The 19,882-nt window shown below is 42.3% G+C and overlaps 1 protein-coding gene across 1 annotated transcript in view; it reads left to right on the top strand.

Moving 5' to 3' along the window:
• Positions 1 to 18,732, top strand: part of LOC149453334 (uncharacterized) — a 320,806-nt gene extending 302,074 nt beyond the window's left edge. Inside the window, exons 4-9 of the mRNA XM_089688299.1 lie at positions 11,265 to 11,566; positions 11,669 to 11,818; positions 11,919 to 12,068; positions 12,234 to 12,383; positions 12,503 to 12,650; positions 17,268 to 18,732. Coding sequence (XP_089544425.1) covers positions 11,265 to 11,566; positions 11,669 to 11,818; positions 11,919 to 12,068; positions 12,234 to 12,383; positions 12,503 to 12,650; positions 17,268 to 18,556 — 2,189 coding nt within the window. The 3' untranslated portion in view covers positions 18,557 to 18,732. The remainder of the gene's footprint in view (positions 1 to 11,264; positions 11,567 to 11,668; positions 11,819 to 11,918; positions 12,069 to 12,233; positions 12,384 to 12,502; positions 12,651 to 17,267) is intronic.
• Positions 18,733 to 19,882: the final 1,150 nt, after the last annotated feature.

Below are 19,882 nucleotides of genomic sequence, written 5' to 3'. Positions count from 1 at the left end.
TCATCCTTCTCCTTCTCCTCCTTCTCCTTCTCCTTCTCCTTCTTCTCATCCTTCTTCTCATCCTTCTTCTCATCCTTCTCCTTCTTCTCATCCTTCTCCTTCTCCTTCTTCTCATCCTTCTCCTTCTTCTCATTCTTCTCCTTCTTCTCATCCTTCTCCTTCTCCTTCTCCTTCTCCTTCTTCTCATCCTTCTCCTTCTTCTCATCCTTCTCCTTCTCCTTCTTCTCATCCTTCTCCTTCTCCTTCTCCTTCTCCTTCCTCATCTCCAAGGGCATTTAAATTAAAGGTACAGTGTTCTGCACTAATTTAAAGGCTCTCTGAAGCCTAGAAACCCTTTTTATAAGTTAACTTCGTAGCGAATTAATTCGCATCGAATCGAATTTCTTCCTGGAATTCGCCGAATCAGCCGAATCGAATTTTTGAAAAATTCGCTCATCTCTAATACTGTCCCTCAATAGACATAATATTCATATAAATATACCATCTCCTTGCCTCCTATACCCAACCTAACTCCACCCTAATTCCATACCAATCCCATCATCTCCATATCAGCTATAATTCTACAGCTCCACAAGCATATAATATCATGCTCATTCTTATAAAACAGATAAACATTTTAACCCCCACTCTACTCCTTTCTCTATTTAACTATTAACCTGCATATTAACTCTAATCGAAGGGGGCCTGTAATGTAAAGGGAGGATAAGCTGCATGAACTACGAGAGACCCCTAGGAATCCCTTCAAGAGGAGACAAGCGGATTTAAACACAGAGGAGGACTGTTTCTGAAGTGAAGTTCCAACGCGGTGGGTGAGTGAGGACCGTGGGTTTATCCTGCAGGTTCTCTTCTACATTGCATATACATTGGTTTTGTATATTAGACTTTTATATATTCTGAATTCCTGCACTAGATTGTGAGGTGCCTGGAAGAAGAACTGTGACTAAATATTCAACCAGAAAATAAAAGAAATAGGGGATTCCTGGGACAGGTCTGAAGATTGGAGGAGTAAAAGATCAGGAGTTTCAGGAAATAAGAGTTAAAAATTCCCAAACCACAGCATAAAAGGTAAAAATATCAAAGGGAGTGGGTCTAAGAACACCCAAACGGGTACGATTAAGAAGTATGTGTCACAAGGAAATGTTACCCCAGAAAGAACCCAGGGAATAAGTGAAAAAAGTGAATCGGAAATAAGTCTGGATAACAGCCCAAGACTTTCCCTGGGCCCAGTTTACAATAGTCATATGGAAGGTATGGAACCAAGAGAGCTGGAAAGAGATATGCAATTACCTAATAAAAAAGAAATGGCGGAGATGTTTAAAGGTTTGGAAAATTCAATAAAGCAAGAGATGGGGATGATTCGGGAAGATCTGGGACAATTACTAACTAGGGTGGAGGAAATGGAGGAGAAGGTACAAGCCCAAGCTCAGACCATCCCAAAATTAGAGAAATGGATAATTGAAGATAGAAAAGAACATAAGAGATTGCTTTATAGGATGGAAGAACAAGAAAATAGAGAAAGGAGAAATAATATCAGAGTTAGAGGAGTACCGGAATTGACACAGGGGGAAGATCTAAAAGAGCTATCTGGTAAAATCTTGAACTTTATAATGGATAAATCGGATGAGGAGATGTTTAAACTGGATGAAGTATACAGGATTGGGAAGTACCAACAAGGAAATGGGGTAGAAAAACCAAGAGACATAATTGTTAAATTCCACAACTATGGAGATAGAGAAAAGATATGGAAAAAGATCAAAGGAAGATCAAATATTACGTATGGTGGGAAAAATATCCAAATCTTTGCAGATTTGACAGCAGAAACTCTGAGAAGGAAGAGAGCACTGAAACCCCTATTGGAAACGATGAAAAAACAAGGAGTGAAATACAGATGGGGCCGTGACTTAAGCTTAATTGGGTGGAGGGATGGAATAACAGCTATCTTAAGATTCTCGGAGGATATGGAAGAATTTTGTGACAAATTTGGACTGCAGAGACAAGTGATATCTGGCTGGGAAGGGGAGGAGGGAGAGTTGGATATTTGTGGGACAGGAAAGTCGCAGCTGGTTAAAAGAGGAAATAGAGAAACAATAGATAAGGGGATATCGGGGAGGAGGGGGGGACGGTAAGCGGTCATGGGTAGAGTCGAACCCCTATAGAGGGATCAAAAGTGGAATATGATCCAAAGGCATAGGAGGCCTGGGAGGGAGGGGGGGAGGAGATGGCAGGGGGGGAGGGAGAGGGGGGGTTGGGGGGAGGTGGGGGCGGGAGGGGGGAACGGGAAGGAGGGAGGAGGGGATAGGAGTGGGGTGGGAGGGAGGGAGGGAGGGGAGGAGGTATAGGGTTAATACTCTGCAGGACAGATGGGATAAAGAGGAAGAGGCAATCTGGAAGAGAGATGGAGTTAATTGGGAATGATGGAAGAAATACAGTTTATAACCTATAATGTGAACGGACTGAGTTGTCCAGGGAAGAGATTTAGGTTATTTAATGAGTTACATCATAGGGCTACGTCAGTGGTATTTTTACAGGAGACGCATTTTGAGATAGAGGCAAACGTGAGGTTGAAATCTAAACACTACCCAACATGGTACTATGCAGATTCCCCAATTAAAAGAGCAAAAAGGGTTGCAATAGGTTTGGCAAAGAATATGAGATTTGAGTTGGAGGATAGAAGAACCGACCCGGAGGGGAGGTTTTTATTTTTAAAAGGTAAACTTCAGGGGATTGAGTGTACTTTAGCCAACATATACTGCCCTAATAAAAACCCGGAGATGTATATGAAAAGTTTGTTTAAAAAATTAATGGACTTTAAAAAAGGGTGCTTGATAGTAGCTGGAGACCTAAATTTCTGTATGGACCCACAAAAGGATAATACCTCCTCCGTGCAAAGAGAGGGGAGTAGGTCTCTGAGATCTTTGAAAAAAGTGATGCATGAATATCAACTAGTAGACACCTGGAGAATAAAGCATATGAAGGACAGAGACTATACCTTCTTCTCTAATGCACATGAGATATACTCGAGATTAGATTACATCTTAATAGATCATCAACTTATAGACCATCTGGTTAAAATTGACATAGAGACAAGGACGTTCTCGGATCATGCTCCGGTCGTAATGAAAATGGGATGGGGAAGAAGGTGGACGGGAGGATTAGGGTGGAGGTTAAATGAGGTTCTTCTTCTGGATGAGGATTTAGTTCAGAAAATCGAGAAAGAGATAAAGGTATACTTTAAGGAGAACGAAACAGAGGAGGTATTGATAGCTACAGCCTGGGAAAGCCACAAGGTATTTATAAGAGGAATCTTGATAGCGGCAGGAGCAAGGAAGAAAAAGGAAAGAAGAGAGAGGGTTAGTGGGCTTTTAAAAGAAATATTGGACTTGGAGCAGATCCATAAGAAGAAAATAACAAAAGATACGAGACAGAAGTTATTGGATAAAAAAGATGAACTAGAGAGGTTGATGGATGAGGAGAAGAGAAGAGTATACAACAGGGTTTTGAACGAGAGATATAGATGGGGAGATAGACCAGGAAGATATCTAATGAGAGCCCTGAACAAAAAGAAAAATAGGAACTATATAGAAAAGATAAAAAGTTCAAAGGGGGAGCTGGTCCATTCAAATAAAGAGATTATTAAAGTGTTTACGGAGTATTACAAACAGTTATATAATATTAGTCCCCAAGGCCCTCTAAAAGAAGCTCAAGAGGGAATTAATGAAAAAAAGATGACATACTTAAAAAATGCGGGATTACCAAAATTAAGTGAAGCACAGTTGAACACCCTAGATGCAGAAATTTCCCAGGAAGAAATTAAAATAGCATTAAAAGGCACAGTGGGGGGGAAAAGCCCAGGTCCGGATGGCTATACAGTTAAATACTATAAGAAATTTAGTGAAGTACTGCTACCCAAGTTGGAGAAATATATGAATGCCCTGGGAGGTGGGATGGAAGTGAGGAGAGAATCCCTACAGGCCCATGTAGTACTTATTCACAAGGAGGGAAAAGATCCGTCTCAGTGCTCCAGCTATAGACCTATCTCATTATTGAACACAGACACTAAACTGTATGCAAAGGTGTTAGCAAACAGGTTGAGAAATCTTATGCCTGAATGGATACATGGAGACCAGGTGGGCTTTGTACCGGGGAGAGAAGGTAGAGATAATGGCCTGAGAACCCTGATGCTTATTCAGAAAAGTAGGAAAGGGAAAGCCCCGGTGGTGCTCTTGTCAATTGACGCAGAGAAGGCATTTGATAGAGTGGACTGGGGTTTTATGATGGACAACTTAAAAGTGCTGGGAATAGGTGATAGAATGCGAGAGTGGATAAGTAAATTATATAGGGAGCCCACTGCAATCATCACGGTAAATGGGGAGAGATCAGAACCCATTGGAATGTCTAATGGTACAAGACAGGGCTGCCCACTGTCCCCTTTGCTATATGTATTGTCACTCGAACCTCTGCTGTCAATAATAAGAAATAGTGGATCGGTAAAGGGAATTCAGATAGAATCCATAGAACATAGAGTTGCGCCCTTTGCGGACGACTTATTGTTCTATGTGGGGAATCCCCGAATAACTCTCCCAAATATAATGAAGATTCTGAAGGAGTACGGTGAACTATCAAATTTAAAAATTAATCCAACGAAAACAGAGATCTTGAATATTAATATATCGAAGAATGAAAAAGAAAAACTACAAAAAGAATTCCCCTTTATATGGAGAGAAAAAGAGATAAAATACCTAGGAATAAAACTCACTGCCTCATCTAAGCATTTGTATAGATTAAACTATATCTCTTTGATAAATGAGATTAGAGAAGATTTAAAAAGATTAGAAGGAGGAAACCCATCCTGGATAGGACGTATAAACCTAGTTAAAATGGTAATCCTGCCTAAAATACTGTATAGATTTCAAATGGTACCAATTAAAATTCCAGAAGTCTTCTTCAAGATAATGAAAAAAATACTAACAAGATACATATGGAAGAATAAAAAACCTAGAATAGCATATGAAACATTGAGTAGGACTAAAGAGAAAGGGGGATTGGGTCTACCAGATGTCAAGAGATATTATAAAGCAGTGGTTTTAGCAAGAATATACGACTGGACATTTAACCATAAGGGGAAAAGCTGGGTAACAATTGAAAATGATCTTAGTGGCATTAGATTGAGTCAGATGATATGGGTTCCACCACAGTTCAGGGGAATTAAAGAAAGCACAAGTATCTACACTTTAAATGTCTTTAGGGTATGGGATAATTTACACAAAAGCATGAAATGGGATTTTAATTCTATATTAATGCCTCTCACAAACACTGAGTACTTTCCCCCGGGAAAGATTAACATATCAGGGAGATGGTTTAGAAAGGAGGATACTCAACTGAGAGATGTTTTGGTGGAGGGGGAATTGAGATCACTAAAAGATTTAATAGAGAAGAAGGGAGATATTTTTGTTAGAATAGATGAGTGGAAACATCATCAATTGAAATGTTTTATTGGAAATCTACCGAAACCCCTGAGATCAAAAGAGGAGTGGAATATGTTTGAAAGGTTGTTAGAGACACGAAGGGATGGGAAGCACAGTGTTTCAAAAGTGTATAGAATACTCACAGAATTAGACACAAACACAAAGTTAATCTTTATAACAAAATGGGAAAGAGATATGGGAGTGGGGATTGATGAAGATAGACAGAGAAAGATGTTTAGATTGATACACGATAATGTTAGTATGAGAGAGGTTGAGGTTAATTATAAGTGTGTGACACGTTGGCACATTACACCGAGTGTAGAGCACAAGATGAGTGGTGAAAGTTCAAATTTGTGTTGGAGAGGATGTGGAGAGATAGGCACGGTGTTCCACATATGGTGGGAATGTCCGAAAATCCAGGCTTTTTGGAAGATAATAGTCAAATTGATTGAAGATATAACTGAAATTGACATAGGGTTAGACCCAATGATGTGCCTCCTACACAATGTGGAGACATCTGTAAATAAATATAAAGATTCAGGTATATGGTATTTATTGAATGCGGCGAAGGGGTTGATACCCAAGTTTTGGCGGAAATCTGAGGTACCGAGAGAGGATGACTGGATTAACAGAGTGAACCAGATAGGTAGAATGGAAAGAGCATACCATACGCAGGAAGATCGAATGAGAATTTATTTTAGGAGATGGGAAAAGTGGGAAAGAGCAGGATTGAAAGAAAAATATAGGAAAATATGAACTAGGATGTTAGTTAAAAATTAATAAGCCTCAAGAGAGTAGAATGGGCTAGAGTCTGCAGAGGGGGAGGAGGGGGGAGGAGGGGTGGAAAGGGGGGGTAGTGGGATGGGAAGGAAAAGAGTTTTTAGTAAGGGAAAGGTAGAAATGTTATAAATGTCTATGTGTATGAGAATTCTTTCCCCTTTATGGCTTTTTGTATTAACATGAAAAAATTAATAAATATTTAAATTTAAAAAAAAAAATAAAAATAGAACAGGCAGCCATATTCCCATCTAATTATCTTTTAAGAAAGAGTCCAAGTCTACACATACTTCATAACTCCTGATATGATTACATTGCATTAATAATGTAGAAGAGGTTTACAATCATTTTAAGAAGAAGTATCCTTATATTGCAAGATGCAGAAGACTAATGAAATGCATTACGTCTACTGGAAGTCACATACCAACATATATTACATGGGGTCTTGTTGAAACGCTATTACTGGATATTATATTGTAGCAGATGACCACAGGGAAATACTGATATACAGTAGTTAGGAAAACTCCTTGGGGCCTCCTCAGATACCCTGGTTGTTGAGGGAAGGGGAGCTGCAGGCTTTTTGGGTGCTGAGGGAGGTGGGGCTCCAGAGCACATTGAGGGCTGCAAGCTTGTTGGATGTTGAGAGCTTTGGGTACTGAGGTACATTGGGTACTGAGCGAAGGGGGCTGCAGCAATGAAAGGTGTCAAGAAGAAAGAATAGGGCCTGTAGACCTGTTAGTAAGTGACAGAAGGAGAGCTGCAGGTGTGTTGGGAGCTGAAAAAAGGATGCCTGCAGGCACAGTGGGTGGTGAGAGAAGAATCTGCAAGCACGATGGGTGGTGAGAGAAGAATCTTTAGACACGATGGGTGGTGGGAGAAGAATCTGCAGTCACGATGGGTGGTGGGAGAAGAATCTTTAGACACGATGGGTGGTGGGAGAAGAATCTGCAGTCACAATGGGCGGTGGGAGAAAAATCTTTAGACACGATAGTTTGTCAGAGAAGAATCTTTAGACACGATGGGTGGTGGGAGAAGAATCTGCAGTCACGATGGGTGGTGGGAGAAGAATCTGCAGACACGATGGGTGGTGGGAGAAGAATCTGCAGTCACAATGGGCGGTGGGAGAAAAATCTTTAGACACGATAGGTTGTCAGAGAAGAATCTTTAGACATGATGGGTGGTGGGAGAAGAATCTGCAGTCACGATGGGTGGTGGGAGAAGAATCTTTAGACACGATAGGTTGTCAGAGAAGAATCTTTAGACATGATGGGTGGTGGGAGAAGAATCTGCAGGCATGATGGGTGGTCACAGAAGAATCTGCAGACATGATGGGTGGTGGTAGAAGAATTTGCAGACATGATGGGTGGTGGAGAAGAATCTGCAGACACGATGGGTGGTGGGAGAAGAATCTGCAGACACAATGGGTGGTGGGAGAAGAATCTGCAAGCACGACGGGTGGTGGGAGAAGAATCTGCAGTCATGATGGGTGGTGGCAGAAGAATCTTTAGACACGATAGGTTGTCAGAGAAGAATCTTTAGACATGATGGGTGGTAGGAGAAGAATCTTTAGACATGATGGGTGGTGGGAGAAGAATCTGCAGACGTGATGGGTGGTGGGAGAAGAATCTGCAGACACGATGGGTGGTGGGAGAAGAATCTGCAGTCACGATGGGTGGTGGGAGAAGAATCTGCAGACACGATGGGTGGTGGGAGAAGAATCTGCAGTCACGATGGGTGGTGGGAGAAGAATCTTTAGACACGATGGGTGGTCAGAGAAGAATCTTTAGACACGATGGGTGGTGGGAGAAGAATCTGCAGTCACGATGGGTGGTGGGAGAAGAATCTGCAGACACGATGGGTGGTGGGAGAAGAATCTGCAGGCACGATGGGTGCTCACAGAAGAATCTGCAGACATGATGGGTGGTGGGAGAAGAATCTGCAGACATGATGGGTGGTGGGAGAAGAATCTGCAGACATGATGGGTGGTGGGAGAAGAATCTGCAGACATGATGGGTGGTGGGAGAAGAATCTTTAGACACGATGGGTTGTGGGAAAAGAATCTGCAGACATGATGGGTGGTGGGAGAAGAATCTGCAGTCACGATGGGTGGTGGGAGAAGAATCTTTAGACACGATAGGTTGTCAGAGAAGAATATTTAGACATGATGGGTGGTGGGAGAAGAATCTGCAGGCACGATGGGTGGTGGGAGAAGAATCTGCAGACATGATGGGTGGTCACAGAAGAATCTGCAGACATGATGGGTGGTGGGAGAAGAATCTGCAGACGTGATGGGTGGTGGGAGAAGAATCTGCAGACACGATGGGTGGTGGGAGAAGAATCTGCAGTCACGATGGGTGGTGGGAGAAGAATCTGCAGACATGATGGGTGGTGGGAGAAGAATCTTTAGACACGATGGGTGGTCAGAGAAGAATCTTTAGACACGATGGGTGGTGGGAGAAGAATCTGCAGTAACGATGGGTGGTGCGAGAAGAATCTTTAGACACGATGGGTGGTGGGAGAAGAATCTGCAGGCACGATGGGTGGTCACAGAAGAATCTGCAGACATGATGGGTGGTGGGAGAAGAATCTGCAGACACGATAGGTGGTCACAGAAGAATCTGCAGACATGATGGGTGGTGGGAGAAGAATCTGCAGACACGATGGGTGGTGGGAGAAGAATCTGCAGTCATGATGGGTGGTGGGAGAAGAATCTTTAGACACGATAGGTTGTCAGAGAAGAATATTTAGACATGATGGGTGGTGGGAGAAGAATCTGCAGGCACGATGGGTGGTCACTGAAGAATCTGCAGACATGATGGGTGGTGGGAGAAGAATCTGCAGACATGATGGGTGGTGGAGAAGAATCTGCAGACATGATGGGTGGTGGGAGAAGAATCTGCAGACATGATGGGTGGTGGGAGAAGAATCTGCAGACATGATGGGTGGTGGGAGAAGAATCTGCAGACATGATAGGTGGTGGGAGAATAATCTTTAGACACGATGGGTTGTGGGAGAAGAATCTGCAGACATGATGGGTGGTGGGAGAAGAATCTTTAGACACGATGGGTGGTGGGAGAAGAATCTTTAGACACGATGGGTGGTGGGAGAAGAATCTGCAGACACGATGGGTGGTGGGAGAAGAATCTGCAGACACGATGGGTGGTGGGAGAAAAATCTGCAGACACGGTGGGTGGTGGGAGAAGAATCTGCAGGCACGATGGGTGGTGGGAGAAGAATCTGCAAACACGATGGGTGTTCAGGGAAGGGGGGCTGCAGATACAATTGCTGACGGTGGGGGGGCTTGTAGAACGGGGACTGCAGGAACATTGGGTACTGACAGAAGAGGAGCTGTAGGCACAATTTGTGCTGATAGAGGACTGCAGGCAAGATGGGTGGTGGAGATACAATTGCTGAAGGCATGGTGGATGGCTGATAGAAGACAAGATGGGTGCTGAGAGAAGGGGTGCTGCAGGCATGATGGATGGTGGGAAAAGGGGGGGTTGAAGGCACCGTGGGTGGTGGGAAAAGGTAGGTTGCAGGAACAATTGATGGTGAGAAAAGGAGGGCTGAAGGCATGATGGGTGCTGAAAAAAATGGGAACTATACGTGCAATGGGTACTGACAAGTGTTATTTTATCCTACTGATAGCAACACGGGGTTTCTTTTTCATTTGCTGACACAAATAATGGGGCATATTTTATCCCACTGACAAAATGATTCATATACAATCAAATGCATTTTGTTATATATTTTCATTTTTTTCTTTTCTTTGGGAGTAAATGTGAAATTGCAGAATACATCAAGAACAGTTAATTAAAAACATAGTCTGCAGTTTGTATTTTCTCCAGAAGGCGGTGATCTCAGTGGAACGCAAAGACAGGAAGTGGTGCCAAACAAAGACAGGAAGTGATGTCATGTATATATAGGAAGCTCTTGGAGAGAAAAGTATTCCTTCAACTGGCGTGTCCTCCTCCATTTATCCAACCGTCCATCCAGAGCCTCTGGTTTATAGACCGGATACGTCCTAAATATAGAACCATTTATCCAACCGTCCATCCAGAGCCTCTGGTTTATAGACCGGATACGTCCTAAATATAGAACCATTTATCCAACCGTCCATCCAGAGCCTCTGGCTTATAGACCGGATACGTCCTAAATATAGAACCATTTATCCAACCGTCCATCCAGAGCCTCTGGTTTATAGACCGGATACGTCCTAAATATAGAACCATTTATCCAACCGTCCATCCAGAGCATCTGGTTTATAGACCGGATACGTCCTAAATATAGAACCATTTATCCAACCGTCCATCCGGAGCCTCTGGTTTATAGACCGGATACGTCCTAAATATAGAACCATTTATCCAACCGTCCATCCGGATCCTCTGGTTTATAGACCGGATACGTCCTAAATATAGAACCATTTATCCAACCTTCCATCCAGAGCCTCTGGTTTATAGACCGGATACGTCCTAAATATAGAACCATTTATCCAACCGTCCATCCAGAGCCTCTGGTTTTTAGACCGGATACGTCCTAAATATAGAACCATTTATCCAACCGTCCACCTGGAGCCTCTGGTTTATAGACCGGATATATCCTGAATATAGAGCCTTATTTCTGGAAACCGGAGGTAAAATACAAGCAGAAGATTCTAGAAGTCACCCAGAAGATTATTGATCTGCTGACAGGAGAGGTGAGCGGTGCTGGGAATTCTGGGACATTCTCCAGTAACAGACAAGGGATGTGTCTGGATGGTGACTGTATCATTGTGTGTGTCAGGTTCCTATAAGGTGTCAGGGTGTCACTGTCTATTTCTCCATGGAGGAGTGGGAGTATTTAGAAGGACACAAGGACCTCTACAAGGACGTCATGATGGAGGATCAGCCACCCCTCACATCACCGGGTAAGAGGAGACTTTATTGTAAAGGAGAGAGCAGTACGGAGGGTCCACCTAGATCCCCCATCATCTGATAAACACATAGAAACAATGGATTCAGTCAGTGTTTGTGTTTCCTACAGATGGATCCAGTAATGGGAACCCACCAGAGAGATGTCCGCGTCCTCTGTATTCCCAAGATTCCACACAGGAAGATCACACCATCCCTCACCATCATCAGGTAGATGGATCCAGTAATGGGAACCCACCAGAGAGATGTCCGCGTCCTCTGTATTCCCAAGATTCCACACAGGAAGATCACACCATCCCTCACCATCATCAGGTAGATGGATCCAGTAATGGGAACCCACCAGAGAGATGTCCCCGTCCTCTGTATTCCCAGGATTCCACACAGGATGGTCACACCGTCCCTCACCATCATCAGGTAGGTGGGACTGAGCATGTAGACCTTAAAACTACTAGAGGACATTCGTCTATAATCTCTTATTCCTTTTCACAAATGTATTCTATCATCTTTGGGGTTTAGGACAAAGACCAGAAAGACATCAAAGTTGAGGTTAAAGAGGAAGAAGAAGAGACGTTGGTGAGTGGAGCTCAACAATCTATGGAGGAGGGTGGTCCTCTGTATTCCCAGAATTCTACACAGGAATGTCACAACTATACTGAGAATAATCAGGTAGATGGGCAAAAGAGAATTCAAAACAATTCTATGAGAGGACATTCTTTTATTGGTAGCAGTGTTTTAGATGCTATCTTTTACCATCTCTGGAATATAGGATGAAGAACTGAAAGGCTTCAAAGTTGAGTTTAAAGAGGAAAAAGAAGAGAAGTTGGTGAGTGAAGTTCAGCAGTCTATGGAGGAGGGTGGACCTCTGTATTCCCGGGATTCCACCCAGAGGGATCACAAGTATACAGAGAATGATCAGGTAGATGGCACTGGACAAAAAAGGCTTCAAAATAATTCTATAGGATACAGTTTTCATGTCAATTCATATTGGCAATATCAATTACATCTGTTATACTTTATCATCTTTGTCTATGTAATCTCTTGTTCCTTTTCACAAATGTATCCTATCATCTTTGGGGTTCAGGGTGAAGAACTGAAAGACATCAAAGTTGAGGGTAAAGAGGAAGAAGAAGAGACGGTGGTGGGTGGAAATCAGCAGTCTATGGAGGAGGGTGGTCTTCTGTACTCCAGGGATTCAACACAGGGGCATCAAGGAATCCCTCTCCATGTTCAGGTAGAGGGGACTGGGCTATAGAACTCTTAAATATATCTAAACTATGAGATAGAAATGTTATATATAATCTTTAATTATTGAAAGTTCATTTTTTCCAGATGTTTTTTGATAATTTTTAGGTACAGGATGAAGAACTAAAAGACGTCAAAGTTGAGATGAAAGAGGAAGAAGAAGAGACGTTGGTGAGTGGAGATCAGCAGTCTATGGAGGAGGGGGAGATGATTATGCCAAGTAAACCGGAGGAATCGTCTCTACATATGGACACAAGTAAGTCATAAACACGAAATGCAGAAACATATTGTAATTTTATCTTTCTTCTTTGAGTATGAAGTAGAAATGGGTGCATCTCATTGGATTCGATTCTCGGGCACATCTGGGAAAATCCTCAAAAATCCACAAGATGCAAACTTTAATAGGGGACCCATTAAAGGTATTAGGAATTGAATCTTAAAAATCAATTCTCTCCAGTTTCGAAGCTAATAGGCAAGAGATCGTCAAACAAAGGACATGGAGAGCTGGGTACTGCCATGAGGAACGTACTAATGCAAAAAAAAAAAAAGAAATGAAAAAGTCTTCAAGTGGAATATTAAGAATGCAAAGTTCCTTTAACCGCTTCCCTGCCGCCCTATAGCAGATATACTGCTACAGGGTGGCAGGGATGCACAAAATCATGTCTATATACGTGATTTTACATTTCCGGGTAGGGGCGCATGCCTACCCGTGCCACCATTCACGGCTGTCAATCACCAGGTCCTGGCCAGTAATTACCCGCCGGCGCCCGGTGATTACCGAGCATCTGCAACAGGAAGTTTTGTTTACTAACAGTCCTCCTCCCTGTCGGCTCGGGCGCACTGCACAGCACAGCCATCCAGATCAGTGTGATTACTGTAAAGCACACAGACCCCGCCCCCTAGTAAAACTTCCTGCCCAGTGCCATTAATACGGTGTCAGTGCCCCCAGATGTTAACCCCTTCCTGCCCAGTGCCATTAGTACAGTGCCACTGATCACTGTATTGGTGTCACTGGGGATGTCAGTGACACCAAGTCAGTTCCTCCCCCAGTGTCAGTCTCGCTAAAAGTTGCTGATCACCGCCATTACTAGTAGAAAAAAAAAATCCCCATATCTATACCGCCATTTGTAATGCTATAACTTTCACGTAAACCAATTAATTTACACGTATATGGATTTTTTTTTTAGCAAGGACACAGAGCAGAATACATTTTGGTGTAAATTTATGACGAAATTTGATTTTTTTACTGGACATGTTTAATAGCAAAATGTCCAAAATATTGTTTATTTCTCAAAATTGTCGTTTTTTTTTTTTTTTTTCTAGCGCAAAAAATAAAATCGCACAGGCGATCAAATACCGCCGAAAGAAATCTATTTGTGGGGAAAAAAGGGCGTAAATTCCATTTGGGGTGCAGCGTTGCATAACCGCACAATTGTCAGTTAAAGTAATGCAGCGCCGTAACGCAAAAAATGGGCTGGTCAGGAAGGGGGGTAAATCGTCAGGAGGGGAGGGGTTAAATAGCATGCTTGGGGGATTCCCAAAACTTGGCTGTGAAGCAGCGCCCCTGTACAAAGTACTACAGAAAAAGTGTCACTTTAGAAAGAAGAAAACCATTTCTGCTAAATGATATTTCCCGGCTGGCTTTTTTTGTTTTTTTACACAGCATGGGGTCCCTCCCAAATTGCACGCCAGATTCCTATCATTGATAAGGTTCTGGTATGAATTTTAAGGGGGAAACCCACTCAACAAAAAGCATAGGGTCCCCTATGAAGAAGGGGACCCTATGAAGGAAAAGTTTTTCCGCTTAATGACATTTCCCAGCTGGCTAGATTTTTATTTTGTAAAAAAAACAGCATGGGGTTTCCAAAATGTACCCAAAGATCCATTATCTCCTGCGCTCAAGGACTCAGATCAAACAGGCGTTAGTGACAAGCAGCGTGTTGTGTATTCATCCACTGGTGATCAGAAATTTCCAAAATGTACACCAGACCCTTATCATTGCCCCCCCAAATACAGAGTTCCTTTAGAAAGAAGGAAAAACTTTCATTGCTAAATTACATTTCCCAGCTGGCTTTTGTTTTTGTAAGAACAGGGTTCCTTTCCAAAATGCACAAAAGGCCCTTATCATTGCTATGTTTCTGTGTTCCTGGTGAGGATTTTAAGGGGAAACATACTCAACAAAAAGCATAGGATCCCCCCAAAGTCCAGTGTCTCTTTAGAAAAAATGAAAAGGTTTGCCAGTAAATGCCAGTTTCCAGCTGACCTTTTTTTTTTTTTTTTTGTCTTTCTTTTTTAAAACAGCATGGGGTTCCTTTCCAAAATATACACCAGACCCTTATCATTGATAAAGTTCTGTGTTCCTGGTGAGGATTTTAAGGGGAAACATACTCAACAAAAAGCATAGGATCCCCCCAAAGTCCAGTGTCTCTTTAGAAAAAATGAAAAGGTTTGCCAGTAAATGCCAGTTTCCAGCTGACCTTTTTTTTTTTTTTTTTGTCTTTCTTTTTTAAAACAGCATGGGGTTCCTTTCCAAAATATACACCAGACCCTTATCATTGATAAAGTTCTGTATGTATTTTAAGGGGGAAACCCACTCAACAAAAAGCATAGCCCCCCAAATACAAAGTTCCTTTAGAAAGAAGGAAACACTTATTGCTAAATGACATTTCCTAGCTGGCTTTTTTTTTGTGTGTAAAAAAACAGCATGGGATTTCTTTCCAAGATGCACATCAGACCCTTATCATTGGTAAAGCTCTGTACATATTTTAAGGGGGAAACCCACTCAACGAAAAGTATAGCCCCCCACCCCAAATTCTGTAAGAAAACATCATGGGGTCCCACCCAAAATCCATACCAGACCCTCATCCTTCATGAAGGTAAATGGATTCATGGATAAAGGGGAACCAATATTTAAAAGAAAAATGGCGTAGGATCCCCAGCAAACACCATAGCAGACCCTTATTTGAGCTTGCAGATTACTGACCAGGAACGGCAGCGAGTATACATCCCCCGGAGCTATACCATGTTGTTGTTGACAACAGCCTCTTCCCCACATCGCTGGCCTGATGTATGTGGGGGTCTTCAGAGGGACATATTGGAATCTGGAAGCTATTTCAAGATAAGGGGAGACCCCCCCCACCAACATATGTGTTGGTACTGCAAGTTACCTATTCACAAGAAAATAAAGAAAAAACTAAATATAAAAATAAAGACAAAAAATTAAATAAAAAAAAAAAAGTCTTATGTGTAAATCCATCACCAAACATGATAAATGCAGATCCCACCAATCTGCTGACACAAAGACCAAGACCACACCACAAATGGCTTGTTATGGAGCCAGACACAGATGAGGAGGAGGTCAGGGTGCCAGCAGGGGACTCCAGTAGAGGTCTAAGCCTGTTTGTTATTTTAATAAAAAAGAGGCTTTACAACCGTTTTAAACCCCCCTTTTTTTTCCAATTATGCCCAATCACTGTTGCCCAAAATAGAGAACATCACATCCTTCTGTTCAGGAAAAGCTAAGAAACCTTAGCTGCTGACAGCAAGAACATCATCGATGTACCTACCCCACAGTCCATTGTACTGTGTGTATTGTACACCATATGAATGAATCATCTCTTGTCCTCATCAGAAAAAAGGCAATAATATTTACCACATTACCACTGTTCCCAACAAATGAGGAGGAGATACTGGACATCATATGAAAGGTCCATCTCCATTCCTCAATATAACGTCATGTTCCCAACAAATGAGGAGGAGATACTGGACACCATATGAAAGGTCCATCTCCATTCCTCAATATAACTTCATGTTCCCAACAAATGAGGAGGAGATACTGGACACCATATGAAAGGTCCATCTCCATTCCTCAATATAACGTCACGTTCCCAACAAATGAGGAGGAGATCCTGGACACCATATGAAAGGTCCATCTCCATTCCTCAATATAATGTCATGTTCCCAACAAATGAGGAGGAGATACTGGACACCATATGAAAGGTCCATCTCCATTCCTCAATATAACGTCATGTTCCCAACAAATGAGGAGGAGATACTGGACACCATATGAAAGGTCCATCTCCATTCCTCAATATAACGTCATGTTCCCAACAAATGAGGAGATACTGGACACCATATGAAAGGTCCATCCCCATTCCTCAATATAACGTCATGTTCCCAACAAATGAGGAGGAGATACTGTGCACCATATGAAAGGCCCATCTCCATTCCTCAATATAACGTCATGTTCCCAACAAATGAGGAGATACTGGACACCATATGAAAGGTCCATCTCCATTCCTCAATATAACGTCATGTTCCCAACAAATGAGGAGATACTGGACACCATATGAAAGGTCCATCTCCATTCCTCAATATAACGTCATGTCCCCAACAAATGAGGAGGAGATACTGGACACCATATGAAAGGTCCACCTCCATTCCTCAATATAACGTCATGTTCCCAACAAATGAGGAGGAGATACTGGACACCACATGAAAGGTCCATCTCCATTCCTCAATATAACGTCATGTCCCCAACAAATGAGGAGGAGATACTGGACACCATATGAAAGGTCCATCTCCATTCCTCAATATAACGTCATGTTCCCAACAAATGAGGTGGAAGTATTGCATAACACATGAAGTCCATCTCCATTGTTCAGCGTGTTGTCATGTGTACGAGAAATGAAGCAGGGAAAGTCATCAATGCGTGTGTATTGTATCCTTTATCTGGTTTGTGTTTGTACTTTCCTGTAATAATGGTTTCCAATTCCATTCCAGCGCCCCGACATATTTAGTGCTGGACCAATATATATAAGTGCAAGGTTTGAAAAATACTTTGCACATTTATTGCAAAATTGCTTTTCTACAGGTGGACATTATGCCTGCCAGACCTCTGAGGAACATCTCGCATCTCCAGATGATAATGCAGATGATAACATTGCACAATATTCTCCAGGAGTGAATCCCGTTACTCAAAATTTACATCAGAGACCTCCCCAACTGGGGAGATCAATGGATCCCTCTGTTCCTGAGGAATCTTCTGATAAATCACACGGTGGAACTCCAAAGTCTCACAATACAGATACTGCCATAGAACCAACTTTTCCCAAGGAATCTTCTATAAGCAATGAAGGTGTTCACGCAGAAGAGAGTTCATTGTCATGTTCAGTGTGTGGGAAATCTTTCACTACAAACAGAGCACTTCTTAGACACCAGAAAAATCACACGGGTGAGCGTCCCTATTCATGTTCAGAGTGCGGGAAATGTTTCATTCAGAAAGGGCACCTTCTTAAACATCAGAGAATTCACACAGGTGAGCGTCCTCATTCATGTTCAGAGTGTGGGAAGAGTTTCATTCAAAAAGGAGACCTTCTTAAACATCAGAGAATTCACACGGGTGAGCGTCCCTATTCATGTTCCGAGTGTGGGAAAAGTTTCATTCAGAAAGGAGACCTTCTTAAACATCAGAGAATTCACACGGGTGAACGTCCCTTTTCCTGTTCAGAGTGTGGGAAATGTTTCACTCAGCAAAAAGCACTTCTTACACACCAGAGAAGCCACACAGGTGAGCGTCCCTATTCATGTTCAGAGTGTGGGAAACGTTTCATTCAGAAAGGAGACCTTCAAATACATCAGAGGATTCACAAGGGTGAGCATCCTTATAGATGTTCTGAGTGCGGGAAATGTTTCATTCAAAAAGGTCATTTTATTACACATCAGAGAATCCACACAGGTGAGCGTCCCTATCCATGTTCAGAGTGCGGGAAATGTTTCATTCAGAAAGGAGACCTTCATATACACCAGAGAATTCACAAAGGTGAGCATCCGTATTCATGCTCAGAGTGCGGGAAATATTTCAATGACAAAGGAAACCTTCTTAAACATCTGAGAATTCACACAGGTGAACGTCCCTTCTGTTGTTCAGAGTGCGGGAAATGTTTCACTCAAAAAAGGGTGCTTTTTATGCACCAGAAAAGTCACACTGGTGAGCGTCCCTATTCCTGTTCAGAGTGCGGAAAGTGTTTCATTCAAAAAGGACACTTTGTTACACACCAAAGGACTCACACAGGCGAGCGTCCTTATTCATGTTCAGAGTGCGGAAAATGTTTTATCCAGAAAGGAGACCTTCAAAAACACCAGAGAATTCACACAGTTTAGCATCCTTGTTCATGTGGATTGTGTGGGAAATGTTTTATTCAGTCAAATGCAGTTGAAGATTCCCATAGGTGAGGTTTCATATAGGTTGTAAAGTGTGTTTAAAATGTTTTTGTTACATAAATAATAAATACATTTATTGTACACCAGAAAGTTCAAATAAAGTAAGAAGCTCTACATTTCTTTATTCTGAGGGTTTTTTTGCTTTATCACTAAATCATTCTAATTCTTAGATGTTTGGTGATATTATGGATGTGAAAATTTGCCTGGGTTTGGTTCACGGGCCATTCCTGGAGCCACTTTGTACAGTCTAAAAAAGATAAATCCAAACCCTACTGATGTCTACGGGGGCCAAATCTTGAAAACCAATTCTAAACATTTGTAGCTGCACCTGTCCTTTTCTGATACTTGTAAAAATCTGCATGTTTCCAACAAATGAGGAGGAGACCCTGGACACCATATGAAAGGTCCATCTCCATTCCTCAATATAACGTCATGTTCCCAACAAATGAGGAGGAGATACTGGACACCATATGAAGGTCCATCTCCATTCCTCAGTATAACGTCATGTTCCCAACAAATGAGGAGGAGATACTGGACACCATATGAAAGGTCCATCTCCATTCCTCAATATAACGTCATGTTCCCAACAAATGAGGAGATACTGGACACCATATGAAGGTCCATCTCCATTCCTCAGTATAACGTCATGTTCCCAACAAATGAGGAGGAGATACTGCACACCATATGAAAGGTCCATCTCCATTCCTCAATATAATGTCACGTTCCCAACAAATGAGGAGATACTGGACACCATATGGAAGGTCCATCTCCATTCCTCAGTATAACGTCATGTTCCCGACAAATGAGGAGGAGATACTGGACACCATATGAAAGGTCCATCTCCATTCCTCAATAGAACGTCATGTTCCCAACAAATGAGGAGATACTGGACACCATATGAAAGGTCCATCTCCATTCCTCAATAGAACGTCATGTTCCCAACAAATGAGGAGATACTGGACACCATATGAAAGGTCCATCTCCATTCCTCAATATAACGTCATGTTCCCAACTTGTAGTCCTTTCTTGCACAGAACATTGTGAATGAATGACACAGCTGCACTTTTTTTATAAAGTGACAGCTAGTATGGGGAACTTCTCCCCGTACTGCTGTCACGGGGGAGAGGGGGATTGGGCAGCAGCTGCAACATTGGGAACATATTACATGCTCCACCCTAAAAATGGGTTGAACATGTAATATGTTCCCAATGGTGGACTTGTTCTTTAATGAATTTCAATGCCAAAAAACCACAATACATGATTTTT

This window comes from Staurois parvus, unplaced genomic scaffold, assembly GCF_062004578.1.
Source record: "Staurois parvus isolate SC_StPar_1 unplaced genomic scaffold, SC_StPar_1.0 ptg000449l, whole genome shotgun sequence".
Taxonomy (NCBI): domain Eukaryota; kingdom Metazoa; phylum Chordata; class Amphibia; order Anura; family Ranidae; genus Staurois; species Staurois parvus.
This window is presented reverse-complemented; position numbering and strand designations above follow the sequence as displayed.